Source organism: Rhinoderma darwinii, chromosome 1 (assembly GCF_050947455.1).
Source record: "Rhinoderma darwinii isolate aRhiDar2 chromosome 1, aRhiDar2.hap1, whole genome shotgun sequence".
Classification (NCBI taxonomy): domain Eukaryota; kingdom Metazoa; phylum Chordata; class Amphibia; order Anura; family Rhinodermatidae; genus Rhinoderma; species Rhinoderma darwinii.
The window spans coordinates 216,835,846-216,857,797 of NC_134687.1; the positions used below are offsets into that span (position 1 = coordinate 216,835,846).

The window sequence follows — 21,952 nt, forward strand, 5'->3', positions numbered from 1 at the left end:
ATGTGTTGAGCAATAAACATTTGAATAAATTAATATTGAAGATGATGAACATGTAGATACAGACTAAGTATTGCTAATATATGCATTTTTACTGTAGTATTGCCAATATTTGCAATAGATTGTTACGACTTATCAATGGTGCTGAATATTCTATTAGTTTGCCAAAAATACCATGTTTTGTTGTTTTTTGTTTTTCCTTAGGCACCTCTCAGCATCCACTCGGCAATGCTGGCATTGGATAATTTCCAGGAGAAGCACAGTCGTCTGCCAAATATAAGGTAGTATTGGTGAATAAAAGAGTAAACTTCTGTTTAAATATTATAAACTACTCTACAGCAGGGGTCTCGAACTCGGCCGGGTAAGTGGGCCACATATAGAAAAAAATGGTGAAGTTGACGGGCCTCATTGCTTTCAATTTGATACAAAATTGTTAATCAATTGGTTTTTTGAACTACTGTAACGATACTACATTGCTATAATAATACGGTTTAAACTTACTGGAAATTTGCGCCTTTTCTCCACGTCCTTTAACAATCCAGTTTAAGTGTCGCTAAATGCAGGCTGGCGGCTCAGTTGGCAGCGTTTGGCAGACACTTTAGTGTTAAGATTGCGCAGCCCCTTTTTAGATAGTGCCCCCCCCCCCCCACAGATCGCTCCATCGGGGCACCCTCTAGGAGTGTAATCCCCAGCCGATGCTTTGGCCGAGGGTTCCAATGCTGGAGGAGCCCCTTACATCACTGTCCATAGACAGTGACGTCAGGGGGTCCACCTGGACCGGAATGTTATGTCGGGCATCCCCAGAGCCGGTGTCCCAGAGCAGAACACTAGTATATCCTCTGCTCTGGAACACTGCGGAAGCCACTGACATCGCTGTCCATATATGGACAGCGATATCCGGGGCTTCCCCAGGGCTGGAGTCCCAGGGCAGAGCCGCTTCTAGCACTTGCCTGGATTCCAGCTCTGTTCCTGACATAGCTGTCCACATATGGACGGATGTCAGGGGCTTCCCCAGAGCTGGAGTCCCGGGCAGAGCGCTAGTAGTTCTCTTCCTGGGACTCCAGCTCTAGGGAAGCCCCTGACAACACTGTCCAAATATGGACAGTGGCGTCAGTGGCTACACCAGGGTCCCGAAGCAGAGCCTATACTAGCCTATACTAGCGCTCTGCCCGGGACAATGGCTCTGGGAAGCCCCTGACATCGCTGTCCATATATGTCCCGGAGCAGAATCTATACTAGCGGCTGTGTGTCCCGCGGGCCGCAGATGACCGCCTCTGGCCACATAAGGCCGGTGGGCCGTGTGTTTGAGACCCCTGCTCTGCAGTCTGCCATTGTTCTATGGTCCTGTGATAGAGTTGATTTTGTAATGTATCATGGCACAAGAAACCCAGGATGTCACACATGAATGTTTGCTGACCCCGCCTACATTGATAGATGCATTGAGTATCAATGTTTTATCTAGCACCGGAATTTTAGCCTGTTGAGGAACAATTAACCTGAATGTACAGGGAGTGATTTTGAGCGTTAAACCCATACCAAGTGCAGGTTTAAAACTTCTGAAATCAAGACAGCCTGGGACCCTCAAGAAAAGACAGAAGCACTCGTCTCAATTACACCATAGACCAGGCGTCTCAATCTCTACTGGGTAAATGGACCGCACATAGAAAAAAAAAATGTGACGTTGGTGGGCCGCATTACTTTCAAACTTGATACAATACGAAAGTATTGTTAATCAGTCAGTTATTCGAACTACTATTACAATACTACATTAATATAATCCTACTACATTACTATAGCACTAGGTTTAAACTAACGGAAGTTTGCGAGTTTACTCCATATGCTTATTTTACCATTACAGTTTTCTAGTTTATTTCGCTAAATGCAGTCTGGCTGCTCAGCTGGCAGTGTTTGGCAGACAAGAGAATATCCAGATTGGGCAGCCCCTTTTTAGATAGTGCACTCTGTAGATAGTGCCACACTGCCCTCCGTAGCTACGGCGGGCCGCAGATGACAGCCTCAGGAACCGCATGCGGCCCTCGGGCCGCGTGTTTAAAACCCCTGCCATAGACAATTCTCAATGAGCACTGTGTAGTCCAAAGAGGCAGTGGCAGTGCCACTACCGCTATATTCAACCTGGCAATCATGTGATTGCTAGGTGCATGGCAGAGCTGCTGGGTATTAGCAGACCCAGATTAGCCCTGCCAGTGACTGTCACTAAAGGTAGATGGTTTTTGCCCTGCAACTGTGGCTCCTATGGATGCCCCAGTGACAGTGGGAGACTGTATAATAAGAAATATATATATAAAAATAAAACTTAAAGGGAATGTGTTGCCAAATTTGTTGTTTTTGTTTTTTTTAAGGGTTTTTTTTTTGTTTTTGTTTTCTTCCACAAGGTGGAAAGTATTAAAAATTTCTAATTTGACATGTTTTCCTATGTTGGCCAGCAGGGGGAGCACGTCCCAGAATTACAGCAAGGTGAATCAGGCAGAGCACCCTGACTCTCAGCTGCTGTAAATGTGGGAGGGAGACTCGCCTTCCTCCCTATTTTTGTCTAGAAGTCAGGAGAAGTTGTCTTCAATTTTCTAAGCAGTGTCCAGCTTTGGGAGTGTTTTTGGCAGAAGCTACAGGACACACCAAAAGGCTAAGAATGATGAAAGTCAAGAGGGAAGCACCTGTGGTGAATGACTTTTCAGTTGACAGGTTCACACGGCGTGTATTTGACTCGTTTTTCAGCACGTAAATTGTCAAAAACCAAGTCAAACGCTTGATTAAGCTTCCCATTTATATCAATGGGGAAGCGCGCCATTAGTACATACAACACAATTATTTCCTCGAGCGCTTTAAACATTTTTTCCCGTAGTCAATGGGACTCCTAATGACGCAAAATGCATAAAAACATGTGAAAAACACGTAAACTCCTGTATTCTAAAAGGCGCTTCACAGGAAATACTACTGTATTCTACACGTCGTGTTTTTTGGGGTTTTTTGAGCGTCGTGTGAACTTGCCCTAAGGGAATTATTTTTCATTGGCCTGTAGTTTTATATTGCAGTGTAGGAAGAAAACTGAAGTCGCTGTAGATGAGAAGATTTTTATATTTTGTGTTTTAACTTTTTTTTATTTTTCGGGTTCTGCTCAACCGTTTGGACTACGCTGTAGATACGCTGGACTACAATCTACGTCTTAAAAAATAAAAATAAATAATATATAATAAAATAGTTAACGAGGGAGCTTTTATCCGAATAAAAAATATTCTTCGGGTGGATCACAGTGTGGTTGTGCTTCGGCCGCGTGAGAAAGACGCGGCAAAACTTCACTGTGTGAATACCCTTAGGCCCTGTTAAGTTTTATTTCTTTTTTTGCAGGCAGAAAGAAAAGTCTTTAAAATTGCCTCAGAATTTCTTCAAGAATTTTGAACTGCCTGCACTTTTTTTCCGCTGTTTTCGTCCGCAGCCATTGAAGCTGATGCAAGAACCATGGGCAAAAACGCCTCCGAAAAGATTTCAATGGGAGGTCAGAGGCGGAAGCCGCAAGAAAGAAAACTCCTTTTTTGAGCTGTCAAAAGCCACCCGGGAAAAAAAAAACGCCTCTGCCTCCCATTGAAATCCGGCGTGATTTCCACATCAACATCAGCGCCAGCACTCTGTGTGAACAGGGAGTTAAGTCTCTGTTTTTTAATACTTTATTACCACCTTAGTAAATGGCAGTTGTCTGACGCCCATTACTAAGGCGGGGCTTAGTGTTAGCCAGTAAAAAGGCTAGCAATAGCCCCCATTATTACCTAGTACCCACCGCCACCAGGGGTTTCTGGAAGAGCCGGGTACAATCCAGTAGTGATGATCGGGCACTGGGGCGGCGACAGGCTGGTATTATCAGGCTGAGAAGGGCCAAAAACTGACCTTCCCACCCTGGTAATGCTAGGCTTCGGCTGCTTTATTGTATCTGGCAGGTAATAAAAATGGGGGGGGACACGTCGTTAAAAAAAAAAAAAAAATTATTATATAAACGACGTGGGGTTCCCCCATTTTCATAACCAGCCAGATGCAATAAAATAGCTGCAGCCTAGCATTACCAGGGTGATTAGGGCCACTGTTTTTGGCCCTTCCCAGCCTGCGGCTGACCCAGCGCCCAGCCATCACTGCAGATGGTCGGGTACTGGATCGTACCCTGCTCTTCCCGATACCCCTGGTAGTGGTGGTGGGTAGCGGGGAAATAATGGGGGGGTTAGTGCTAGCTTCTTCTTTTTTTTTTTTTGGGCTAACACCAAGCCCCACCTTAGTAATGGATGTCGTCAAACCGACAACTGCCATTACTAAGGTGGTAATAAAGTATTGAAAAAAACCAGACCTAAGAAAATATTGTTTTATTGAAATAAAAACTCCCCCACACAACCCTCTTTCACCATTTTATTTAAAAAAAAAAAAAAAAAAAAAAGTAGGTCATCAAAGTAGTCCAATGAATCTACGACGTAGTCCAAACGGTCCAGTGGAACCTGCAAAACAAAAAATAAGCTAGTAATATGCCGCTGCTTCTTCACTCCTTGTTCCTACTGTGAATCGCCATGCAGTTACAAGGCTTTTCACATTAGGAGCAACGAATGATGCGGCAGCGATTCTCGCCACCGATTTTTTTTAAACGGCTGATAAACTGGGCAGGAGCAGTGGCGCTCGTGTGCCGCCGATCCTTCATAGCCGCCAATCGGCTGTTTTGAAGGAACCGCAGAGAGCGCCTCTGCTCCGTCGAGTGCCCCCACACACAAACATGCAAACGTGCCACACACCTTTCCTACATGTGTGGGGGGGGCGCTCGACGGAGCAGCTGTGCTCGACGCTGATCCTTCAAAACTGCTGATAAGCGGCTGTGAAGAATCAAGGGCGCTCGTGTGCCACTGATCCTTCATAGCCGCCAATGAGCTGTTTTGAAGGAACAGCGGCGAGCACCGGTACTCCGTTGGGCACCCCCCCCCCCCCCCCCAACATGCAACTGCGCCACAGACGCACACCCCTTGCCTGCAGCCGGTCTTCTCCAAAATGGCACCAGCTTTCCCCCTACAAACCAGCTTATATGCTGGTTCGCTCTGAACTGCGCATGCCTTTTAAGACACATGCACACGCACATACACCTCCCACTAAATGAAAAGTGTTAATAAAAATAAAAACATTTCATGTGAAAAAATGAAGTACATATAACATTTTATTAAATAAAAACACAAATTAATTTAAAAAAAATAAAAAACATGACCCCTTTCCTTTTTAAATGTCCCCAAGTAATATTTTGTACTAGTACCCTCTAATAAAACAAACATATTTTATTTTATTTTTTTTAAATATTATGGAAAAAAAATAAATTTATTTTGTTGATCCTAACTTCATTCTTTTTTTAGGCTGTTAAATCACAACGTGCACAAAATCCCTAAAGTGTCTGGTCATCTAGGACCCAAAACACTTTGGTCATTAAGGGGTTGAAGAAGAACTTTTAGAGTATTATATATAACACCCTATACTCTACATGAAATAATATAAAAAAGTTTTAATAGCTCATTTATTTTCTGGGTTATCTGTGCTTAAAGGGGCTGTCTCTAAATTAAAACTCTCTGACAATGTGGAACAATGTGGTATTAAATTAACGCCATTTAATTGATTTCAACATGTAATACGTGCGCTTTTGAGCTCGAGTCCACCAGACCTGGAGTCACACTTTTCTGCGACTCTCTGATCAGGCTCTTACAGGTGGATCCTAAGCCTGGCACTTGGGTGGTCCTAATGATATAATTCCATTACATAGGCTCTATCACCGGTTTATAACCGCCCTATATCCTACCTAATCTAATAGGCGCTTTAATGTAGATAACTCTTTTGTTGACCAAGTTATGATCATTCTTCGTTTTATGCTAATTTGTCCTTAATGCCCAACTGGGCGTACTTCTTTTTTTTTTTTTTTTTAAACTTATCACCAAGTGGGCGTTGTAAAGAAAAGTGCATGACGCTGACCAATCAGCGTCATACACTTATTTTGATTCATGCCCAGCTTGTTTCACAGCACAGCGTGATTTAGTGAGATCACGCTGTGACGGGACCTCCTCCCACAGGTCCTTCATCGGAAGACTGAACAGACATCGCCTCCTGGCACGACTGGAGGCGATGTCTGACTCTGCCGTCGCTCTGGTGAAGGACATGTGGGATGAAGTCCCGTCACCGCGTGATCTCGCGAGATCACGCTGTGCTGTGAAACAAGCTGGGTGTGAATGAAGATAAGTCTGACGCTGATTGGTCAGCGTCATACACTTTTCTTTACAACGCCCACTTGGTGAAAAGTGGAAAAAACGCCCAGTTGGGCATTAAGGATAAATTATCATAAAACTAAAAAATCGTAACTTGGTCAAAAATAAGTTGTTGTTGTTTTTTTTTTTTTTTTTTTTTTTTAAAGTTTATTTATATTAAAGTGCCTATTAGATTAGGTAGGATATAGGGCAGGTTTAAACTAGTGACCGAGCCTCTTTAACTTACAGACATAGCCTACAGCTACTTTTCTCTTGTATCCCCAAATAACCCTTCCTGTCCTGTGATCTGTTTGTTCATTGAGGTGAAAGATGATTTGTATACGATAACGGTGGACTGCTGGAGTGAGCAAGTTCAGGTATTGGGCCATGTCGTTTCAAACATTGATAATTGTGCAACGAAGAAAGTTATTACAAAGCTCTTTATTCAAATTGGCAAACAGCATATTTTGGTATAGCAGGAGCACAACCACCATGGGTGTCGCTAAAGCTACCACAAGAGTAGCCCTCCCCTACATTGTTCAGCCATAACATTAAAACTACCTGCCTAATATTGTGTAGGACCCCTCGGACTGCTAAAACAGCTCTGACTCCTTGAGGCATAGTCTCCACAAGACCTCTGAAGGTGTCCTGGGGTATCTGGCATTAAGATGTTAGCAGCAGATTCTTTGATCCGTGAAGGCACCACCTTGTAATTTACAGGACTTAGACTTGTTTTTCCAGCACATCCCACAGATGCTCAATCAGATTAAGATTTGGGGATTTTGGAAGCGAAGTCAACACCTTAAACTATGTCTCTGGAAGCATTACTGAACTGTTGCAGTGTGTCGGGGTGCATGATCATGCTGAAAGTGGCCAATACCATTGCTGTGAAAGGATGCACTTGGTCTGCAACAATGTTTTGGTAGGTGATAAATGTAAAACCCTTCACGTGAATGCCAGGACCCAAGGTTTTGCAGCAGAACATTGTCCAGAGTAAGCACACTGTGTTTGCTGCCTTCCTTCTTCCCATAGTGTACCCTGGAGTCATCACTTCCCTACAGAAGCAACACACGCACCCGAACGTCCACATTATGTAATCAAAAACGTGGTTCATCAGACCAGGTCACCACCTTTCATTGCTCCATGGACCTGTTCTGATGCTTACGAGCCCACTGTAGGTGCTTTCGGTGGTGGACAGGGGTTAGCATGGGCAAGCTGCGATGCTCTTTGTGCATCAGTATCTCTTTTGTGGGAGCCTTTTGCTTCCCGCATGCATCAGAGAGCGTTGGGCGCTCGCAACCCTGTTGCTGGTTCGCCAGTTTTTCTTCCTTGAACTACTCTTGGTAAGTACTAACCACTACATACCCGGAGCACCCCACGAGAGCTGCCGTTTTGGAGATGCTCTGACCCAGTCATATAGCCATCACAATTTAGCCTTTGTAGAAGTCGTTCAGATCCTTACAATTGCCCATTTCTCTGGCTTGCAACTCATCAACTTCAAGAACTGACTGTTCACTATATTCCACCTCTTGACAGGCGCCATTGTAGCAAGATGTCCATATTTTTCACTTCACCTTTTAGTGGTTTTAATGTTATGGTTACAGTTTTTATTTTTGGAATGTCGTATCGTAGTACGTATGCATTCCCCACTCCCGTGTTACCTAACCGGACAGATCTGTGGTTTCAATTCTATGTATTTGTGAGATAACAAGATAAATCTGGTTTTTGTAGGTGCCTTCAGGATGCCGAGGAGATGCAGACTTTAGCGGCATCTGTAAATGAAAATCTGCAGAGTAAAGTAGGTTTCACAGCCTAAAGACTGCCTCCCAGGTTAAAGGCCTTATTGTTTTGATTATTTTATATCTGCAACCTTTGATATTTCTGTTTTTGTTTTTTTTTGTTTTTTTTTTAAATTTACAAATAACATGTAAGTGGTGTGGACGCACGCAAGCCAGTGTATTAGTGAAGTGTGTTATCTGCTTGTAGTAAGCGGTTTTCAGCTATGGAAGGGCACCCCTAGAAAGATCATTAGGGTGCCAATGGAACATGTCAGCAAACTATAATTATACAGCAGTCTTTTTAGTTTATGCGTAATAAAGATTTTTACATTAATGGATAAATGTGGTTTGGACAACCCCCCTACTATGAAAATTTTTCCTCAGTCATTGTAATTCACAGATGAACTAGATCCCCATAGCGAGAGCTGCTATTTGTGGTTTGATATTCATTGCAGTATCTTATCCGTGATACCTTTTCATATGTTACTTTACTCATGCATAAAGATTGGCGATGTTTTAATTAACCTATTGTCAGCTGAACTTATCTTCTCTGTTCTAAATTTCAGCCCTTACTTGACAAGCACTTGGTCAAGTGGTTGTCCTGGACAGCTCGAGGTTTTCTGGCGCCCCTTGCCGCAGCGTTGGGTGGAATTATCAGCCAAGAAGTCCTGAAGGCTGTATCCGAAAAGTTCTCTCCGTTACAACAATGGGTGTGTATTCCTAGCTCCCAGCTCTTGATTTTCTGACCGCTTGATTAATATTGTTATTTGCTAACTGTTGAGGGACAGGCAGCAGATGGAAATATTTGAGCTATGAGCTGGAGCCCCTTTCTTTCTAGTAATCAATGGGGGTTTCAGTGCCCAAACCTCACCAATACTAATGTCTCCATGGCATTTGCAAATATAAATTTTATAAATACACCAACGCTGCTACCTCTAGTAAATTAGGGTTCAGCTGTGAATATAGTTTGTAACTTGTCAAACATGCTCTTCAAGAACTACACAAAATTATGATCTATACGTCTTGCGCTATGGAAAGCAGTAGAACGTGTAAAGGACGAGTACCAAAACATTGAAAAGCCTGAAGTTCTCCAAACAGAAATATCTGTATATTTATACAAGTACATTGAGGATTCTTGCAGAATTGCACCAATAGTTGCATGTATCCTAAGGCTTTGGAAACCTCTCTAAAAAAATATATAAAATGTCCGTGCATAGATGCAACTGTAAGATTTTATTGCCTCCTCCTCCTTCGCTGCCAGTCCCCTACAGCTGGTGATAGATGTAAGTATTTACAGTGCGTAGATTATAAGATTCTTTGATTAGTTTAGAAAAGCTTTACAAATAAAACGGGAATTCTAAAAAATATTGTACCCCCATACCCATAGATTTTATGAACGTAGACCTACATTTATAATAATGGCACTCAGCTCTTTACACTCATTGGCACCTTCATGCAGTTTTGCATCCAAAATATAAAAAATGCAAGTTTGTGTCATGTTTGTGGCTAAAAGACGCACAACATCTAAAAATAAAAGTTAAAGATGTGCAGAGTTCATGCATACCACATATGTCTATGACTTCATGGAAAATATGGATGTCGGGAGCAGTGCAGGAGTCCTGAGCAAAGCGCTAGCTGATGCTCTGCTCGGGACTCCAGCAATAGGCAATGTAACAGCCCCATGCGGTCATGTTCACGAACAGCACATGAAGCAAGAGCTCAGTCACATGGGGCCGTGTCGGAGCGTCCTCTTTATTAGAAAATCTCCAGCAGTTCCTGAATAATTCATGGGGTTTGAACTGCACCATTTATTACAGAATTTTTAATTAAAGTACATTAGTAAGTTACTTGGTTTCACATAAATTGCATTGCAATAATATATTTTTGGTCCCCGGATAACGCCTTTAAGATAATGAATGATGGTGTGGTTTTGTTTTTTTATAGCTTTTTCTGGATGCCATGGACGTTGTCAATCCATTAGACCAGATTAGTCAAGAAGAGTTCCTTCCTAGGTATGGCTTTTGCTAACTAAACCTTATTCTATTCTGGACATATGATGGCAGTAGAATTGTGTGTGCCATAGAGGTCTGCATTAAACTTGAAAAATGATTATTTTTTTTATCCAGCTTTTTACTCCACCAACAATCGCCTCAATCCCTTTTCCTTTAACCGCTTCCTGCATTTGGATATACTATTATGTATTATTACAGCCAATTGCTGTAAGAACACTGTAATTAAGTCCAGTGGATGGCATGGGTCCAGTAGCTGATCTTGTGCTATCAGCAGACGTTGTCGACCATAATATACAGCTGACCTAACACTAGGATTGGTGGCAACTCCAATCCTGGCCGTTTAAAAACGTAGGTGTTGCAGTCAATAGGGGGTCTAACGTGGCCAAAGGCATGAGCTAATAGGTTGGCAGTCAGTTTATCACTGACAGACAATAATGCTTTGGTAGACTGAGCACACTAAAACATTTTATAATCAAATGATCACATTGTAAAGTCTTCTAAGAAATATATAAAATAAATGTTTATTTTAAAAAGTGTTTAGAGAAGAAGGAAAACCTATTTCCATAATTGTTCAATAATTCTTGCTCAGGTGTTAAAATAAAAAAAAACTTTGTTCACTGTGCGGTATAAATAACAAGTTTTTTCACCCCCCACACCAAAGAAATAATTAAAGGGACATGTACATTATGCTGCGCTCGCTAAGGGCAGCATAATTTAGTGACGCACACGAATTTCAGCAGTGTCATTTGCTGAAGTGACGAAGTTTTTAGAACTTACATGCAAAACCCGGGCAGTGCCGCCAGAGATTAATCCATCATATTCATGAGCTGCTGCTAGCTCTGCCCACTCTCCGCTGATTCACCAATTACTTTCTATGCACAGTTATAGGGAGACCTCTAATCAGTGGTTAGTGGGCGGAGCTAGCAGCAGCTCATGTATACAGGGGACTCTTCTCTGGCTGCGCTGCCTGGGCTCTGAATGTCCGTTCTGATAAAAGGATTCACATTTGTAGATAACTGACAGATCGCTGAAGCCTAATCGGCTTGCTGTCAGTGAATGACCAATCTAATACATTGCACTACATCAGTAGTGCAATGTATTAGAAAAAGAATCTGACAGTTGGACCTTCAAGTCCCCTAGTGGGACCAAGGCCTCATGCACACGACCGTAAAAACTCCCGTTATTACGGGTCGTAATTACGACCCGTAATAACGAGCTCATAGACTTCTATTGGCCACGGGTACCTTCCCGTCTTCTTACGGGAAGGTGCCCGTGCCGTTAAAAAAGATAGAACATGTCCTATTTCAGGCCGTAATAACGGCACGGACAGTCCATAGAAGTCTATGGAGCTCCCGTAATGACGGGTGGCTACATGTGTGCACCCGTCACTACGGCAGCGTTGCTAAGCGACGTCAGTAAATAGTCACTGTCCAGGGAGCTGAAAGAGTTAACTGATCGGCAGTAACTCTTTCAGCACCCTGGACAGTGACTACCGATCAGAATAAAGAGCAACCTGTAAAAAATAAAAATAAAAGACGTTCATACTTACCGAGAACTTCCTGCTTCCTCCAGTCCGGTCTCCCGGCCGTTGCCTTGGTGACGCGTCCCTCTCGACATCCGGCCCGACGTCCTGGCCGTCCCTGGATGACGTTTCAGCCCATGTGACCGCTGCAGCCAATCACAGGTCAATCACAGGCTGCAGCGGTCACATGGACTGCCGCGTCATCTAGGGATGTCGGGCTGGATGTGAAGAGAGGGACGCGTCACCAAGACAACGGCCGGGTAAGTATGAATTTCTTTAACTTTTATTACAGAAAGGGCTGTCCCTTCTCTATCCTGCACTGATAGAGAGAAGGGGCTGCCGATTAGTGCAGTTCTATTTTGCCGCCAAAAACGTGCCCGTAAATACGGGTGGAATACGGGTGACACCGGACCCATATTTACGGGCACGGGTCCGTAAATACTGGTGCAAAACGGGTCGAATACGTGTGACACCGGACCCGTATTTACGCCAGTATTTACGGGTGGGAAAAAATACGGTCGTGTGCATGAGGCCTAAAGAAAAGTGTAGAAAAAAAATAAAAAAAAAATCGTAAAAGTTTCAAGTAATAAGGGAAAAGGGCAATTGTGTTTTATCAAGTCCTTTATTATTGAAAAAATTAAATAAACCGTACGTATTTGATATCGCCGTGTCCGTAACTACTTGAATTATAAAAATATTATTATTTAATCCACGAGGTGAACGGCGTAAAAAGACAATGCCAGAATTTCGTTGTTTTTTTTTTTTGGTCCCTTTGACTACAAAAGTTTGAATAAAAAGTGATCAAAAAGTTGCGTGTATCCAAAAATGGTACCTATTAAAAACTATAGCTCGTCTCGCAAAAAACAACCAGCCACACAGCTTAGTCGGCGAAAAAATGAAAAACGTATTGTTCTTACAACATGGCGACAGAAAAAATACATTGTTTTTTTACAAAAGTTATTTTATTGTGCAAAAAGTTAACATGTAATTTATAACGCATGGTGAACGCTGTATATATACATTAAAAAAAAAGACTATGCCAGAATTGCTGGTTTTTGGTCACCTTTCCTCCCGAAAAATAGGATAAAACGTGATCAAAAAGTTGCATGTACCCCAAAATGGTACCAATAAGAACTACAGCGCCTCCCACAAGAAAAACAGCCCTCATACCACTAAAAGTCTATGAAAAAATAAATTTTTTAAGGCTCCAATAAGTCAGGAAAGAAAAATATGCAGTTGTGCAGACCCGAGGGGGAACATTTCTTCTGTTTCAAAAGGCGATTTATAATAGTCCTAAAATTAGGAAACGAAGAAGGGTAGGACCCAAACATATCTGCTGGAAGCGAGGGCGCCCGCATTATACCAGGACAACACTTCCCAGCAAAATTCCCCAAACTGCAAAAGTGCGAAGTGTGCACAAAGGATTGCTTCACAGCGTAACGCACATCTATGGATTATTTTACCCCATTATTATACCACCTGACTTATGCCCCTGATGTACTCTACCCAGCTTACATATGCGCACACATTATAAACTAAAATACCAATAAAATTCCAAACAAAACTACTGCCAAGCAAAATCCACGCTCCAAAAGCCAAATGGTGCTCCCTCCCGTCTGAGCCCTACAGTGTGCCCAGACAGCAGTTTACTTCCACATATATGGCATTGCCATACCTGGGAGAACCCCTTTAACAATTTTTGGGGTGTCTCCAGTGGCACAAGCTGGGCACGACACATTTGCCACTGAAATAGCAATTTTTCCCTAGATATGTCATTTTTATACTTTGCACCATCCGCAGCACAATCATTTATGGAAAAGTCCTGTGGAGTGAAAATGCTCACTACACCTCTTAATAAATGCCTGAGGGTTGTAGGTTCCGAAATGGGGTCACTTGTCAGGGGTTTCTTTTATTATTTCACATCAGAGCCTCTGCAATTGTGAACCAATACTTTGTAAATCGCCAAATTAGGCTTCAACTTCGCATGGTACTCTCTCACTCCTGAGCCTGGTCGAATGTCCAGGCAAAAGATTAGGGCCACATGTAGGGTGATTCTAAAACCGGGAAACACCGCATAATAAGTAGTGAGCTATCTTGTTATGGTGGTATAAGCTGGGCACCACATAATGGCATATCTATGCAAAAAATCCCATTTTCACTCTTGCAAAAATTTGTGTGCACTCGATGTTGCAAACACCTGTCGGCTAACATGCTCACTACACCCCTAGGTGAATACCCTGAGGGGTGTAGTTTCCAAAATGGGGTCACTTCTGGGGTGTTTCCACTGTTTTGGTCCCACAGGGGCTTTGCAAATGCCACTTAGTGCCCAGAAACCAATCCTTCAAAAGCCAAATGGCGCTCCTTCTCTTCTGATCCTTGCCGTGTGCCCAAACAGCAGTTTATGACCACATATGGGGTATTTCCATATTCTGGAGAAATTGCTTTACAAATCCTGTCGTTCCTTTTTTTTTTTTCTTTTTCCTTTATTTGTTGAGAAAATGAAACCTTTTGAGCTATTATTGAAGAAAAAGGGTTGTTTTTTGTTTGTTTTTTTCCACTGCCCAAATCTAATAAAATCTATGAAACACCTGGGGTGAAGTGAGCATTTTTATCCCACTAGTTGAATTCCTCAAGGGGTGTAGTTTCCAAAATGGGGTCACTTGTGGGGGTTTCCACTGTTTTTGTCCCCTCAGAGCTTTGCAAATGCGACATGGCCTCCGCAAACAATTCCTGCTAAATTTGAGCTCCAAATGGCGCCCTTTCCCTTCTGATCCCTGCCGTGTGTCCAAACAGCCATTCATGACCACGTGGGATACTGTTTTACTCGGGAGAAATTGCTTTACAAATGTTGTGGTGCTTTTTCTCCTTTTTAGTACTTGTGGGAAGGAGAAAATATTAGCTAAACCTACGTTTTATTGGAAAAAATTTAGTTTCATTTTTCACGGACTACTTCCAATAATTTCTGTAAAAAAACCTATGGGGTCAAAATTTCCTCAAGGGGTGCAGTTTCAAAAAAAATGGGGTCACTTGTAGGGTGTTTCCACTGTTTTGGCCTCACATGATCTCTTCAAACCTGACATGGTGCCTAAAATATATTCTCATAAAAAGGAGGCCCCGAAATCCACTAAGTGCTACTTTTGATACTGAGGCCTGTGCTTCTGTCCGTAAGCACACTAGGGCCACGTGGGATACTTCTAAAAACTGCAGAATATGGGCAATAAATATTGAGTTGCATTTCTCTGGTAAATCCTCCTGTGTTACAAAAAAAAATGGATAAAAAAATGAATTTCTGCTAAAAAAAAGACAATTGTAAATTTCACCTCTACTTTGCTTTAATTCCTGTGTAATATCTAATGGCTTAAAACGCTTCTAAATGCTGTTTTGAATACGTTAAGTGGTGCAGTTTTTAAAATGGGGATGACTTATTGGGGGTTTCTAATATACAGGGTGGGCCATTTATATGGATACACCTAAATAAAATGGGAATCGTTGGTGATATTAACTTCTTGTTTGTGGCACATTAGTATATGGGAGGGGGGAAACTTTTCAAGCTGGGTGTTGACCATGGCGGCCATTTTGAAGTCGGCCATTTTGTATCCAACTTTAGTTTTTTCAATGGGAAGAGGGTCATGTGACACATCAAACTTATCGAGAATATCACAAGTTTGTGTCACATGACCCTCTTCCCATTGAAAAAACTAAAGTTGGATACAAAATGGCCGACTTCAAAATGGCTGCCATGGTCAACACCCAGCTTGAAAATTTTCCCCCCTCCCATATACTAATGTGCCACAAACAGGAAGTTAATATCACCAACGATTCCCATTTTACTTAGGTGTATCCATATAAATGGCCCACCCTGTAGAATGCTCTCAAAGCCACTTCACAACTCAACTGCCCCCTGAAAATATAGCCTTTTGAAATTTCCTAGAAATTTTGTCCTAGAAAAATAAAAGGATGTACAAAAACGATGCCAATCTAAAGTAGATATATGGGGGATGTTAATTAGCAACTATTTTGTGTGGTACAATTGCCTGTCTTAGGCCGAATTCACACGGGCGTGTTCAGTCCGTGATATATGGTCCGCAGGTCGGCCGCATTTCCCGTACTGAGCCCACTGCAGGGAGCTGGGCTCCTAGCATCATCGTTATCTCTCACGCTAGGAGTCCCTGCAGCTCTGCGATGATGCTAGGAGCCGAGCTCCCTGCTGTTCGCTCAGTACGGGAAATGCGGCCGACCTGCGGACCGTATTTCACGGACTGAACATGCTTGTGTGAATCCAGCCTTACAAGCAGATATATTTAAGTTGAGAAAAATGCACATTTTTTCCTATTTATTGCAAAGTTTTTTTTGGTGTTTTTCACAATTAAATACTGAATATATTGAGCAAATTTTGCCAGTAAAAGAAGTCCAGAATGTGTCACGAGAAAACAATCTCAGAATAGCTTGGATAGGCAAAGGCATTCCGAAGTTATTACCACATAATGTGACACCTGTCAGGTAGGTCAAAAGTGGCCAAAGAGGGAAAGGGTTACAGTTAGTCAGTAAGTCCTATGTAACCCATAATGGTACCATTAAAGAATATGACTCCAACATCAAGCCATCATACGGATACATCGATGTAAAAGAAAAAAATATTTTATTTTTTAAATGTAGCTATATTTTTACATCGCCACATTCAAACCGTGATAACGTTTATGGCTCCCGGAATGTGGCAATGCAAAAAATAAAAATCCAGGGGGAGTCCAAGTGGAGAGGTAGCCATGCATGCACGCTGCACTTTTTTTTTTTTTTTTTTTTTATTTATTTATTCTGCTCTATGGGAGTTACCGAAACAGCATAGATCACTGATTTTATAAAAATGTGATGCCTCTAAAGTAGTCCTTCTCAAACTGTGATGCGGGCCCGACCAGTGAGGTGTCCCTAGTTGTTGGCGAGGCTTCTGGGGATACAGTTTTCATAGAAGTTCAGGAGATAAAGTTTAAAATACATTGAGGTCATTCTTTAAACCTTTGCCATGGAGTGCGACCAATGGCTAGGCCCAGGCGCCCCCATGTTCAGCTACTAAATCTTCATGTTTTCTTGATATATTCACTGTTTTTTGTTTACAGAGGGGATCGATATGATGCCCTCAGAGCTTGTATTGGAGATAATTTTTGCAGGAAGATTCACAGCTTAAATATTTTTCTGGTAAGTAACCCTACGATCATGGTCATTTAATTTTGCTTATACAGAGATACATAACAAATGGGAAAAATGTTTGTGTACCTGAGCAATATATCCACATATACTTGCTGAATATCTCAATCCAAGACTGCAGCCTTTACTTACTACACAAATATGATCACCTGATAGGCATAGGGGCAGAAAGCAGGTAGTTTAGTTAAGTGAAGTACAGTACAAATATGGTATACTCTAAAAAACAAAAACAAAAAAAAAACACCCATATAGTGCCAACGAAAGTGCACATGTACTAATAAACACTGTTTATCTTACTCTTTATATAGTACTTTTGTATTACTACTATGGTAACTGTTGTGGCAAAATGGCTCCTAGTATTATACAGCCACCGTCGCTGTTGCCATTAAATAGACACGGATATGAATGGAATTAATTAGACCCTAACGTGGACTTTACTGTAATGCCCCTTACACGTTCACCTTCTACAGACCTTAAAATCTTAGGTACTTTTGTGGCAGACTAATATATGGTCTGGCTGTAAATGTGGTTGGCACAGTATAATATGCAGCTTTATGGTCGGTGCAAATCCTGGAGACTGTTTGGAACTATTGTAAGAGCAATAATATAGTATGTGGCTGGCGCGATTCTATTCTCTGTCTGACCGGGCATCACTATATTCCTATTACCGTGTTGAGGTTACGGTTTGTCCTGCACTGCTGCATAGACACACTGCGGAAATATAGTAGTTTTCACATATAGCAGACATTCCCTACACCAGACACAATTCAGGGACTTCATGAGACCAGGGTGAAAATATTTATATTTTCCGTAATTTTTATTTTTTTTATTTTTTTTTATCCTCCTCTCACCTCAGATAAAATGGTAATACTGTATTATATTTAAAACGTGCTGTCCTCCTCACAATTGTCTCTACATTATATCTTTGGCCCTTAGGGTGTAATATATACATTTCTGATATTTTTGACACCCCTTGATAAACTACTTGCTCTGTCAGTTAACACCCAGGTAGTCCATTTCTGATAACATGGTCCTGACCTTGGTACTGCATTCCAGTGATCTGAATTCTGCCAATTATACTGTAATTCTTTGATCCTTAGCGCCAGTTATGTGGTAGTGTAGTGTGCTATTCTAAATTGCAGTGATTCGTTCTCTTGGTTATTTTCTTCACTATATACCTCCAACTTAAAGGGGTTTTCCCATGAGACTTTTATCACTCATCCACAGGATATGTCATAAATGTCAGATGCGGGTCCCACCTCTGGGACCCGCACCTACCTCTAGAACGGGGCCCCCTAAAAGCCGTCCAAGTTTTGTCTGATCTCACGGACTCCCCGCCACTTCCTGGTTACATGGTCGGGAGTTACGAAAACAGCATAGCTCGCTGGGCTACGCTGTTTCTGTAACTCCCGTAGTAGTGGATGGCTGTTACGTAAGCAGCGTAGCATGCGAGCTACGCTGTTTCCGTAACTTCCATTCAGTTCTTTGGGACCGTATGTAGCTCACGACCATATAACCTTTTTCATGGTCGGAATTCACCTCATTCAGCCGCAACACAGAGTGGCTGAACGGGGTTTAGCGGGCCCTGTTCTGAAGATAGGTGCGGGTCCCAGAGGTAGGACTTGCATCTATTTGCCATTTATGACATATCCTTTGGCTATATCATAAATGTGTCTCATGGGAAAACCCCTTTAAGATTACTAAGGATTAGAATTTTCTAAGCCCAATTTCAAAAATGACGTTTAATACGAATTGTTGACCTACTGAAAACCATGTACAGTATATGCAGTCAATACTTGGTCGGGGCTCCTTTTGCATGAATTACTGCATCAATGCGGCGTGGCATGGAGGCGATCAGCCTGTGGCACTGCTGAGGTGTTATGGAAGCCCAGGTTGCTTTGATAGCGGCCTTCAGCTCGTCTGCATTGTTGGGTCTGATGTCTCCTCTTCCTCTTGACAATACCCCATAGATTCTCTATGGGGTTTAGGTCAGGCGAGTTTGTGCCCAATCAAGCACAGTGATACTGCGGTTATTAAACCAGGTATTGGTACTTTTGGCAGTGTGGGCAGGTGCCAAGTCCTGCTGGAAAATGAAATCAGCATCTCCATAAAGCTTGTCAGCAGAGGGAAGCATGAAGTGCTGGGAAATCTCCTGGTAGACGTCTGCGTTGTCTCTGGACTTGATATAACACAGCGGGCCAACACCAGCAGATGACATGGCTCCCCAAACCATCACTGACTGTGGAAACTTCACACTGGACCGCAAGCAACTTAGATTGATGCCTCACCACTCTTCCTCCAGACTCTGGGACCGAGATTTCCAAATGAAATGCAAAATTTACTTTCATCTGAAAACAGGACTTTGGACCACTGAGCAACAGTGTTGATCCACTGTGTTATATCCAGTCCAGAGTCAACGCAGCCATCTACCAGGAAATTTTAGAGCACTTCATGCTTCCTTCCTCTGACAAGCTTTATGGAGCTGCGGAGTGCATATACCGTACATACTTTTCAGTAGGCCAACATTTCGATATTAAATCCTTTTTAAAATTGGGCTTATATAATATTAGAATTTTCTGAGACACAAAATTTTGGGTTTTCATGAACTGTTACCATAATCCTCAACATTAAAAGAAAAAAATGATGGAAGTAGATCACTCTGTGTGTAATGAATCTATAATATAGGAGTTTAACTTTTTTAATTTACTGAGATACATTTTTTTTGATCTTTTTAATTGAGAAGGACTAGTATATAGAAATGTACTAGATTTGATTTGATCCACGATCAACTCACTTTGACTTTATTTTTTTCTTTTGATTTAAGAGTATTTATTCAACTGTTTTTCCAAAGCCTTGTTACTAGGGACACACAAAATGGAGGTAAAACTATTCTGCAGCGCCATGTATCTTTGCAATATGGCTAAACCAGTCTATATTGGGGAATACATTCAATGTTTTAAATTTTCATGGGCATTTGTTTGACTTGGATTCTTATTTGCAGGTTGGATGTGGTGCTATTGGCTGTGAAATGCTGAAAAATTTTGCACTCCTGGGGGCTGGCTCAGACTCTCAGAGAGGTTTGGTAAGTACACAGAACATATAAAGTAATTGGAAAAGTGAATCTGGTTTATGGGAAAGCTGATTGCTAGATGAAAGCAGTTTTTCTTTTTGCCTAGCATGGATTAAGCGGATAATCTATCCGCAGGCTATATGATAAATGTTAAATTGGTGACGGTCCGAGCACCAAAACTCCCACCGGTCACTAGACAGTCAGCGGTAAGGAGGAGACATATGGAGTAGTGGCAATTTAGGCTCCCACTCAATACAACCCTATGAACCGTACGAAAACAGCCAAGTTTGATGGTGGGGAGAAACCGGAATCTAGAATTCAATGGTGGTCCTGTAAATATGCTGCTGGGATGCCGCTTTAATTCGGGAGTTGGCATGAATGCTGTTGGGCAAGCCATTATTCATTTGACAGCTATTTAATTCCTATTGCCACTTCTAATACCTTTTATGCATTGGAGGTTGTGGCAGAGGTAAAATGACACCTGAAAGCTATCTAATTGGTTTAACACCATAACATCCAAATATGCAACTCAGCTCTCTACTCACTGAAATATCTCAACAAGGAGATGAGCAACCGGAGCAGGTAAAAAAGAGGTGGAATCCTCAACACCACAAAAAAACAGAGACCAATTGATAGTTTTTTACCGCTCAGACGGTTGTAGATGTAAAGTCTGAAGTGTCCATCAAGGGTTTGACCTTCCCCCAGCTAGCATGCAGAAAAAAACAATCCAAATTTCCACTGGTGTGTATATCTCGCTGGTACTAGTGGTTCCACACAGAAATGAAACTGCAGAAATGCAACTGCTTGCTGTGTTTATCCTCGTACTTGATGTTCTAGATCTCCAACAAGGGAGAAAAAGGAGATAGTGCACTACCTTTTGGAAACTGCAAATTCCATACTTACAAAAACAGATCTAGATAAAAGCATAAGATAAGCTCTTGTAATATGCCAAATAATGCAGCCCGACCCTGGGTTTCACCCTTCTGGCTTCCTCTGGGGCATCTAATAGTTTGTTGTAGTGAACCTAAGGGAGATTGTTGACGTGTATATGCAAAATTACTGCATCCATTTATAGTGTCATTTTTGTAATTGTAGAAATGGTTAATATTTATGAGCATGTAAGGAACAAGTCAAGTTTTACATACTAAATTTTCCTTCATATAGCAATGCATTTGTATTGTGTTTTACCCATTTTAGCAGAGCATTTGGAAATGGCCTACAACTCCTATAGTTTATTGCCGCTCTTACCAGCTGTCCATATTAAAGAAAAAAGGTTGTCTGGCTCATCTTGGCGCCAACCCTAGTGCCAAAGCATGATGTCTTAGCATTGCTAGTATTTCAGACCATTACTTAGTTACTACTGAAGCAAGAGAGACTATGATGTAGTGGCCTAGAAAAATGTTCTCCCACTTTAGTTTGTATGACCAGCGCCATATGCATGAAAAGCTGAGTGTCCAAGATTAGGCCCACATTCGTGCCCTATTCAGCTCGTGGTTGCATGTTTTCTTGTGCGAAAGCGATGAGATCTGTGTGGGCAAAAAGTGGTAATTGTCCTTCGCTGACCCAAGTTCTCTACCATCTCTTGGTTGGGTGGTTCGTTTCATGTAATGAATGCTATTTTCTTTGTGTTTTTTAGATTACTGTAACAGACCCTGACTTAATTGAAAAATCAAACTTGAACAGACAGTTTCTCTTTAGGCCTTACCACATTCAGGTATGTATGAATTTAAAATGAGTATTAAATGAGCAGAAATTGTATTGAGTGGCCTCAAAGTCAACCATTGGGCCATGTTTACACACTACATTTTTTGGCAGCGTAACCTTTAAATATCTAGATAGAGTATGCTGCGATTTTTATTTTCTGCTGAAGTCCATACAGATGATTTCCGCAGCATGTATATGGAGTTTTCTAAAAACCTTAGTCGCTTGTATTGTACTTTACTCTGATGCATATTTTCAGTGTCAATTCTGCAGCCCAAAGCTTCAAAGCCACTGCAAGTAAACATGGTTTTGATAAACCTTTTTGGAATGCCTATGAGATGCCATCAATTTGTGGGGGGTCTGATCGCTCGGATCTCCACTGATTGATTGACTACAAAAATGCAGGGTTGCTTCGA

The 21,952-nt window shown here is 41.9% G+C and overlaps 1 protein-coding gene across 1 annotated transcript in view; it reads left to right on the plus strand.

The window, feature by feature from the left end:
• Positions 1-21,952, plus strand: part of UBA6 (ubiquitin like modifier activating enzyme 6) — a 92,577-nt gene that overhangs the window by 35,512 nt on the left and 35,113 nt on the right. Inside the window, exons 12-18 of the mRNA XM_075861572.1 lie at positions 202-278; positions 7,986-8,052; positions 8,599-8,742; positions 9,977-10,044; positions 16,678-16,756; positions 19,767-19,847; positions 21,472-21,549. Of these exons, the coding sequence (XP_075717687.1) occupies positions 202-278; positions 7,986-8,052; positions 8,599-8,742; positions 9,977-10,044; positions 16,678-16,756; positions 19,767-19,847; positions 21,472-21,549 (594 nt within the window). The remainder of the gene's footprint in view (positions 1-201; positions 279-7,985; positions 8,053-8,598; positions 8,743-9,976; positions 10,045-16,677; positions 16,757-19,766; positions 19,848-21,471; positions 21,550-21,952) is intronic.